Source organism: Amblyomma mixtum, chromosome 3 (assembly GCF_055824585.1).
Source record: "Amblyomma mixtum isolate Tamu chromosome 3, ASM5582458v1, whole genome shotgun sequence".
Taxonomy (NCBI): domain Eukaryota; kingdom Metazoa; phylum Arthropoda; class Arachnida; order Ixodida; family Ixodidae; genus Amblyomma; species Amblyomma mixtum.
In genome coordinates this window covers 383860952-383870664 of record NC_143014.1, presented here as the reverse complement: position 1 = coordinate 383870664, position 9713 = coordinate 383860952, and the positions used below count along the sequence as shown (strand labels likewise).

General features: G+C 47.6%; 1 protein-coding gene across 1 annotated transcript; it reads left to right on the top strand.

The window, feature by feature from the left end:
- The first annotated feature begins 1284 nt into the window (after positions 1 to 1284).
- On the top strand, positions 1285 to 9478 carry LOC149357065 (G2/mitotic-specific cyclin-B-like). The gene is made up of 3 exons (XM_089576493.1): positions 1285 to 1395; positions 3099 to 3347; positions 9377 to 9478. The coding sequence occupies exons 1-3, from the start codon at positions 1336 to 1338 to the stop codon at positions 9476 to 9478; spliced, it is 411 nt and encodes a 136-aa protein (XP_089432619.1). The 5' UTR covers positions 1285 to 1335.
- Positions 9479 to 9713: the final 235 nt, after the last annotated feature.

Sequence of the window (9713 nt, the reverse complement as noted above, 5' to 3'; positions counted from 1 at the left end):
GACGTTTTTTCCCCCGTAGCCCTCCATCTATAGCACATGGTGGAAATAAAGATTTGATTAAGTTTGCGCTTATGCGGCAATTTTTACTGTTCTACTCCTCATACAAATGTTTTAGCTGAAGAAATCTTGCGATTAAAATATGAGTAGGAATTCAGCACGTTTGAATGAGCATCAGTAAAAGTAATCAGGTTAGCTGAATGCGCCTTCATTCGACAGCAGTGAGGAGATTGTAACGCCGGTCAGGTTACTAATTCCCAATGCATTGCCGTTTCTGTTCTTATCTCGTCTGGCAGTCGTCTTCAGCACATTTGGGAGCCGGTGTGCGGGCGCTGTTTCCGAACGCAACCTCTAATCAGAATTCTCCGCCTCGGAAATGGACGTACTGGACCGCCCCACCGCCACTTAGGGTGCCGAACATTGATTCTTACAGTGGTGCTGACGATCGCGGCGAGATTGATTACTGCTCGGAATATAGAAGGGATTACTACGACTACGTGTTCGCAAAAGAGGTAAGCACCATGCCTTGCGCTTTCAAACAGGCGCTTCTTAACGCGGCGTTGTGAGCACAAGAACCACGCACTGTAAAAAACACAGGGAGAAAAATTCTCCCGTGGTACCGCCTTACTGCGATTTGTAACTGCCTTATGTTAATGCTATCGGCATTAGTGCTCTGCACTCCGGTGTAGTCAACCCTTTCTTGTCTGAATGCCTTTGTTTCATGATGGTGGTGCACCGGAAAAAGTTAGCTGATAGGTTATCTTAAAAGAAGACTAAACTGAAATACTAAGGCCGGCTAGACTCATAGGGCAGGCTTACTTGATAACGAATGTCATTTTTACCGAAAATAACGCCTTTATGCACGGTTTCGTCAAACTTTTTTTTGTTGTTCTGCCAACACTATGATTTAGACCCAGAGCACTTCGTGTTTGAAGATAAGCATCGAAAGCTTTTGGGCCGCCTGCAATGCCGCCTTATCAAACACTGCGCTGTCTTATCAAAACCAGCCTTACACACGTCATCTGCATCAGCACTGCGCGCCACGCGCCCTTTGCACCCTCGCAAGAACTTTTTTAGCTTTAAAACTTTGTTAAATCCCCTTTAACCCTGAACCCCTATAAAACTGGAACCAACTTAAGGATTACTTGTGCTCTCAAGTTCTGCCATTGTGAACTGAAAAATCGATACTATCAGTTTGTACTCGAATCCATTCTTTATCATGCCGCTTCACTGCAGCAGAAACGGCGCGTCCAACCTTTTTTCATGGCCCTGCAAGATGCGGTGAAACCCGGGTTACGTTCCCGATGTGTTGAAGAGCTTATAAAGCTCCACGGCGCGATGAACTTCATGCCCCAGACGCTCTTTCGGGCTGTTTCGATCATGGACCACTACATGCAGGTTAGTGAGGCTATTACCCTTACGCCGCCGCGGTGGCTCAGCGGTTATGGTGCTCGGCTGCTGACCCAAAAGACGCGGGTTCGATCCCGGCCGCGGCGGCTAGAATTTCTTTGGAGGAGAAATTCCAGAGGACCGTGTACTGTGCGATGTCAGTGCACGTTAAAGAACCCCAGGTGGTCGAAATTTCCGGAGCCCTCCACTACGGCGTCTCTCAGAGCCTTAGTCGCTTTGGGACGTTAAACCCCATAAACGAAACCAAACCAAGCTACTACCCTTACACGTGAACCTTGTTGTCACAAAGCAGCGCCCAAAGCGAAACTGAACGTGTTATAAAATAGAACGCTGGGATCAACGTGAACGAGCTTTCAATTAAATTCATGCGACAGGTGCGTTGACATGGGTAAATTTGCCGTCATGTTTGGAGGTACTAATGAGCCATCCCTTACTAAATACGTGAGCAGTTCCTTTTATTAGAGAAGGTGATATATACGTAATATAGAACTCGAGGCCGTTTCTTCGCGTGTTCTAGACGAGCGTGTTTGGCAGTTCAGTTGAACCTCTTTACAACGAAATGAACGTGCCCCGTGATTACTTCGTTATAACCGTAGCTTCCTTATAGCCCATGCATGTTGAGTTTACAAGGAGAATCATCATTCCTTCGTTATAGCCAATATTTCTTTATAAACTGTTTCGTTGTAACGAGGTTCGGTTGTGGTGGGTTTTTACTGTGGAAACAAGCTTCAGTTTCACTCGCATGTTTAATAATTCAAATGCTTGGAAAACATAACATTTTCAAAACAAAGAGAAGCTGTCGCCAATATATGAATTTTGCTTTTACTTCGTTGCGGCAGCTTGTTTGGCCTTTAGCTTTGCTGTGGTGGAGCGCTTACTGCGATAAAGCATGATCGACCAAATTTTTGTCTATCAATCATTGCTATCTCAAAATATGACTATTGGGACAAGCCCCAACTGCATATTTCAACACTTCTTGCTTTCCAGGCGCAACCTACCGAGTGCATTATTATAATTTATCACAACTATACTGCTTCCTTACCGCTTTGGCGTATGCCATATTACTTCTTCAATGTTGTAGGGAGCACAGCAACAGTCAGCGGACTGTCTTCACTATCCAAGCTGCAGCTTTTACCAGTGGCTCGTAATGGCAGCGTCGGCTCTGTGCTGCGATTGCTGTGACAGCAATATTTCTCTTGCGGTTGATGCACTGCACTTTCCTATTGATTTCGAGATTGCCTGCGAAGTAGCTTGTTGTCCCAAATGCACACTTATATTAATTAGATGAAAATCGAACATTCTATTCAAGCGCAAACTCTCGCTTACATCTCAACCTTTATCCTTTCCAATCGCCGAGCTTTTGTGAGCATGTTGAGTTTGGTATCAAGGCGCATAGACAACTGAGGCCATTATGCACCAAACGCAAGGTTAATCTCGTTAGCGCCCCAATTTTCTTGCCATCGAACTGTGTCCTGGAGCAAATGTCAGCGAGCGCATCAGCAAGTTTTTCAGGCACGGAAGGTTTAATGATGTCAAAAACTCTTACTTGGGCTGCGCTTGAGTTTTGCGTCGTTCATTAACTGTGACGGTAGAAGACATTTGCGCCTGAAAGCTATGCAGGAAGCTACTACTATTGAGGGCTGTCTCGTGGGTGTTCCGGGTGCCCGCCCGTCCTGCATTTCCCTGTGCAGGAAACCGTCGTATTCCAGCATAAGATGGAGCCTCTGTGGAAAGCTTCGCTCTACGTGGCGGCCAAGTTTGAAGAATACCGTAAGCCTTCTGAGTGGTGTCCTGACTACATCGGCAATATTAACGGCCTGCGAGGGATCAAGCCTGCGGAACTATTGGACATGGAGAAGGACATTCTCCGGACGCTGAACTGGTCGCTGTCGTGGCCCTTGTCCCTGAGCTTCCTGCGCCGAAACTGCAAGGCTGGTCAGGTTTGTCCATGGCAGGGCCTAGGGGGGAATGATGCACATAATCCTTGTAAGCGTCGTCTTTCGTGAACACTGCGCGCAGTCCAGAGGGGAAGGAACTCAATAACGAAGAGCATGCCCAAAGAACTCGTTTCTAGATCGAAGACCAGGCAAGGTCACATCCTTCAATTCAGCTTTTAAGAGAACTTCGTTGGCTGCCGTGCACCTATTCGGAGTGAGCCGCGTCCAATAAAGTTCGCAACTCGCCGTAAAATTAAAATCTGAAGCAGTTTGTGTACTTCGCATATGCCGCACAGCTCGGAAATGAACGATTATGCGCAGATACGCAGCTCTCAGTTACGTAATGAGCATCGCAGACGCGCCGCAGCGTTTGAAGGAGGGTCACCGATCTCTTTCTTCGCCTGTGAAGGAATCTGAACCACATGCGGCTCTCCGGTTTCAGCGAAGCGCTGCTGCCACGGATCACTATCCAAGCTTTGCATCTGGAATCGAGAGGAACCCAACCAGCGACCTCCTTCAGTCGTTGCGCCGGTTTCTCGACCGGTTCGAGGAACGCTAACGAGCGTTTCTGAGCAACCTATGGCGCGTTATAGTCGGGTACAACCCAAGAACGAAGCGGCTTTTGCCCGTCGAAGGACCCATTTCGCTCCCTTCATTGTCACACTATAGCAGGATCACGAGAATCGGCCGACGCCATTGGCTGGAAGGGGGGTCTTTTGACGGGGAAAAGCCGCTCCGTTGTTGAGCTGTATTAGACTATAGCACAAAGCATTGCGTGCGACGCCTCAGCCGCAACAAGTTGCTGCAATGACTGAAATAGCAGGTCGAACAGAGAAATCAATTGGGACCAGACGTCAGTGCTATTGGTTCTTGGATTTGTTTCCAAACATTACGCGCGGCAAAAAAAATCAGTTATTTCATGTTGTTCCGGCATTTAAAGAAAGTGGGGGCACCTGCTGGCATCAATATCGCTATCGGCATAATGTACGCCAAAAGAAAGGTCTGATCGAATTATGTGTCATAGAAAAGAAACTGTACTTTTTTGACAGCTAAAATAGGAGATGCAATCGGTATGCGAGTAAATGCGGTTTCCCGTGTTCACCAAAAGAGCAGAACTTTTTCCTTAAAAAATCGAACGTGGTCGACTGCCACGTCTGGGATGTTTTGGATGAAATAATCTTTTCTTACTTTTCTGTAAACTGTTGCTTCACACCAATCGCAAAAATATTCGTCCTTATTGACGAGAGTTAAGGCAGTTTGTTTCCATTTCAGAAATGAGCTTTGGCAAAGACTGTGACGAACTGTGACCTTTTTTTTTTTGATGGCGCGCATTTAGAATTAGATGTTGGCTCCTCAGAGACAAGGCTAGAACAATGGTTACCACTTTAACTGCTACAGATCTTTGGATTGATAATTCCTTGGCTGCCATTTCTTTTCTTGTTGTGCACAGGCAAGCCCGGAGGAAGAGATCACGGCCATGTACTTACTGGAAGTTTGTCTCCTCGATTACTGCATGGCATGGGTTAAACCCTCTAAGCAGGCTGCCGCCGCTCTCTACTGCGCGTTCCGGCTTCTTGGAAGGCCATACAACTGGTATGAATCTGAGTTCCTTCACAAAGTTGGAATGCCTGACTCTGTTTATTTTCTATTTTAAAGACCAGAGAGAAAAAAGAGGCAGTCAGTGATAAGTGCCTAATAAAACACGTTCAGTTGCTAGTTGATGTAGCATTGTTTCTGGAAGCTGCCAGTGTGCTCGTCGGAAATAAGTAGCGCTCAATGACGCTTCCAGAAGCAATGCAAAGGTGATATGCTTGCATATTTTTGAGGTAAAAAAAGCCCAAGGTAATGTAACAAATGCTTGCTGCTGTTCTTCGTGGCTGCTCTACATCATTTGTAATCTATATAACTAATAGCCTTGCATGTGCCAAACGCGGGCCTCCATCATTTAGAACAGCCACACAGATGCGATCGGCCCGCATTGCCACTTGCTTGCGCGTTTCACTCGATATTGGGGAGTTTTCGAAATACGGGGACCATATCGGTTAGAACGATAGGCTCCAGTGCACATGTATAAAAATAACTCGAGCGGTGTTATTGTTCCATGCTTTTGGACTTGCGCCTTGCTTTTCCCCTACCCTCTTACCATATAGGATCCCCCTTATCTCTAATTCGTTGCCTCTAACTGCACTTCACATGGAATACCAAGACTGTGCATCGCCGTTATTGAGAATACAATAGGACAGATCTCGACATTTTCTCTGTAAAGAAAAGACAAAGGAAGACATCGCTGTAACGACATGGCATGCCGTATTTGTGTCATGACAAGTGTGTTAAGTGTGAGCGAGAGCATAGCAGCGGGCGGCAGAGAGACAGGTGGGTGATTGAGAAACACTTCGCGGGAATGACCGCAGCTGATACGCAAATAGGTTTGATTCCAGAGATCTGAGAGAGGCAGTTGTCCACTAGTGTGCATAGCAGGCCTGGTAATGAGGGTTGAGTATGAATAAACGTTATGCTGATGTTAGGGTGGAGTGACAATGCTTGTGTTCGTAAAGCGATAGGCTTGTAAGCCTCGTTATCCGTTTCAAACTGAACCGCGGAAAGCAGTGGAGTTCCTTTATAAAAATAAAGGTGAATGGTAGCAATTAACGCGCTAAACTTTTTACGAACAAAATAAAACGAAGGCACATTACGAACGTTGGCGCGTTGATGCAATCATTACCAACTCACTTGGACCAATTCTCGAGCTTTCATTAAGGACCGGTACATATTTCGGTATGATACGAATTCGTTAAATTTCTGGGTCGAAATTCATCGCGCAAGATGTGAAGCATTTGGTTTGTTCCGAATATTCCTCCGTGACCATAGGGCTAATATGAACCCAAGAGTATGTGGCATGCACCAGCAGCGCAGTGCGCATTTCCCAAACAGCACAGGCAGTTGGCCCAATATTGGGAACATGTTGTCAAAGGCAGGTCCTGCAGAGTACCAGAGTGAAGCCATCCATTTGCCATACTGGGCCGATTACCTGTGCAGCTTGGCGCGGCACGCGTCTCGAAGGCAAGTTAGCCGTTCGGCCGGAAATATTCCCATTAATGCATTTTTCCCCGCTTCAGCACGCCGAGTTCGTTTTTCTAAGATTTTTATTGCGTAAGCAATACGGCGCCAGGTTTCGAGCCGTAGCGTAGCTCCGGGCGTTGGCCGAGGTCAAACAGAGCGGAGCGCCGTTGCCATAGCAACCGTTTCAGCCGCGCTCCACCGGGCGGCAGGACCGTCGCTGCGCCCTGCCGCGCGCCTAGTCGCGCGCTCTCGACGCATGTGTCGGAATGTGGAGAGAGGAGAGAGGAAGCGGGAGGGAAACAGGCAATAAATACGCGCGTTCGCCTCGGGTAAAACAGCTGCTGCTTGCTTATGGAACTTGTCCGGTTTAACCAGAGCTAAACCACAGCTAATTTTTAAGTGTTGTCGACATTTTTATTTTTTGCACGGTATTTGTATCGGCGAGATTGCGTTCTGTTATCAGTGTGGTCTCAGTGGGGTTTTAATCAGGGCATCAATGTGGTCTAATAAGAAACCCCAAATATGTTCGCCTTCAGCGCCTTCAATTCAAATGAAGGCTCGTACTGACTCGGTGTCAATGCCCAGTTTGTGGCAGATAAGCAACGAAGGTTGCTTATCTGCCACGAATACGAACACAACCAGCATTGCTAACCCAGATATGTATTCCCAGAAGTGCCTCTGTTGTATGTGACTAAAACTTATTTCTATCAGATGTTCCACACTAGAGTGGCGATCATTATCAGGGTAGGGCATCAGTATTCGGATATGCATTATCAATAAAGTAGTACATAAAACCTCCTGCCGAGGTCCAGATTTGAAATTTTCCGAAACTTCATTATTGGCACTCTCGCTGAAATTGCTTTTCAGAGCTCGTAAATTGCTGTTTAGCAGCTGACGTCAGCACCGGGTACATTGTTTTATATTTGCAGTTGGAACCGCCAGATGGAATACCACAGTGGTTATTCACTAATCTTCCGGCCACTAATGATACGGATGGCCAAGCTCGCCCTTCAGGCAAGCGACGATTGCCCGGTTTGTATGGTTTTTAAGTTTCTTGAGCGCACAAACGTAACAATGCATTGTTCATTGGCAAGAGTACAAGTCCCCTTTCCATTTCAAGCCGCCGTGGTGGCTCAGTGGTTACGGCGCTCGGCTGCTGGCCCGAAAGACGCGGGTTCGATACTGGCCGCGGCGGCCGGATATCGATGGAGGCGAAATTCTAGAGGCCCATGTACTCTGCGATGTCAATGCACGTTAAAGAATCGCAGGTGGTCGAAATTTCCGGAACCCTTCACTACGGCGTCTCTCATAGCCTGAGTCGCTTTGGGACGTTAAGCCCCATAAACCATAAATTTTAATAATCAGTCTATAATAATTATTCCTCTTTTCTCTGTATATTAATTTGGCCTAATGTTAAAAACCGACGCCTCTAGAGTGCGACAGTACGAGGTCTGTTAGAAAAGTATCCGACTTTATTTTTTTTTGCGAACACCTGATGGATATGAAACAAGCGCGCTTGCATCAGCCGACCTTGAACCTTCGTGCGTATGCACGATTTTTTTCCCGCCTGCCGATAGCATTAGTCGCTGGGACGAAGCGTTTCAGTGCGGCAGTGCGCAGTGCTCTCGACGGTTTTTTATTGCAAGGAAGATGGCGGAGCGTCAGAAGCTGCGCTACTGCATCAAATTTTGACAGAAACTGGGCGACAGCCAAGTGGAAACCATACAGAATATTCAGACGGCTTTCGGTGACGATGCTATGAGCAGCACACAGATTAAGCAGTGGTACAATTGGTTTAAAGACGGCCGCACATTGGTAGAGAGCCACGCTCCAGTCGGCCATCAACATGCCGAAATGACCAGGTCATTGCCGAAGTGAACACCGTGGTGACGCGGGACCGTCATGTGACTATCCGAGAAATTGCAGAAGAGGTGGACATCAGCAATATTTTGCACATTCCATTATCACCGAAGATGTGGCCATGTGGCCAGATGTGGAAATTCGTGCCGAAGCTGCTCACGGTGGAGCAAAAGCAGCTTCGTGTTCAAGTCTCACAGGACATGCTGGATTCCACAAACAGTGACCCCGTCTTCAACACCATAATCACTGGTGACGAGTCTTGGGTGTACGGGTACGACCCGGAAACCAAATCCCAGTCGTCACAATGGAGGCATTCCACGTCACCAAGACCAAAGAAGGCCCGCCAAGTCCGCAGCAATGTCATAGTGATGCTGACTGCTTTCTTTGACTCCCTCTGTGTGGCACACCACGAGTACGCGCCACACAGGGTCAAACAATAAGAGTACTGCAGGAATTACCTCCGTCGCCTACGTGGTGCTGTTCGGCGCTAGAGACCGGAGTTGCGGTCAACAGGAAATTGGCGCATCCATCACGACAATGCTCCTGCACATTCCTCGCACTTTATTCGGACTTTTCTAGCGGAAAACCAGACTCCTGTAGTTCAACGGACTCCTTACTCTCCTGATATAGCCTCCTGCGACTTCTGTCTGTTTCCCAAAATCAAGAGGCCATTGAAAGGAGCGGGATTCCAGATAAGAGAGGACATTATGGCTGCAACGACAGCTGAGCTAAACTCCATTCCGAAAGGGGCCTTTTCGGAATACTTCCAACAATGGCAGCACCGCGGGGAGAAGTGTGTGGAGTCAAAAGGAGACTACTTTGAAGGTGATTAGGTTTCCAACGCTCCAGTTATGCCAGTTTTTTTCCTACGGCCAAAGGTCGGATACTTTTCTAACAGACCTCGTATATGCATGCTGCTAACTAGCAAGAACTGATGTCGATTCCATAAGGTAGGGGAAGGAGCAGCTCGTTACGATAAGACCATTCCCCGCAACTTGCTTTTTGACACGAAAATGACTATCATGGTACTTCTTGGTGTGAAATTCGCGCAGCTATTTCGTGTTCGTCACTTGTTGCAGCTTACGGTAAACATGTGATATTGCCTCTTGCAGGTTCCGTACCTGAAGTACAGGTCGCTTAGCTTCAAGGGTGGAAGCGCCTTCTCGCGCACCAAGGCAGCGAAGCTTCTCCACCTGACGACCGGAATCGTCTGACGTGCAAGTTCTGCCTTCCTTCCATTCTCTGAAAACACTGGGGGGTTGTCATAACGCCGCTATTAATCCCCTTTCACGGAGGCACTTGTCGTTCACCTGCGATTTCAAGTTGTACTTGCGGGCAACTTTGTGTGGTAATGCTGGGCAGGAAGTGGAAGGAGACGGCCCCTTGTCTCCGTGTCGTGACGAGTCCCGTGTGGTGTTGGTGAACCCGAACAAGCCACATCCCCTGGCG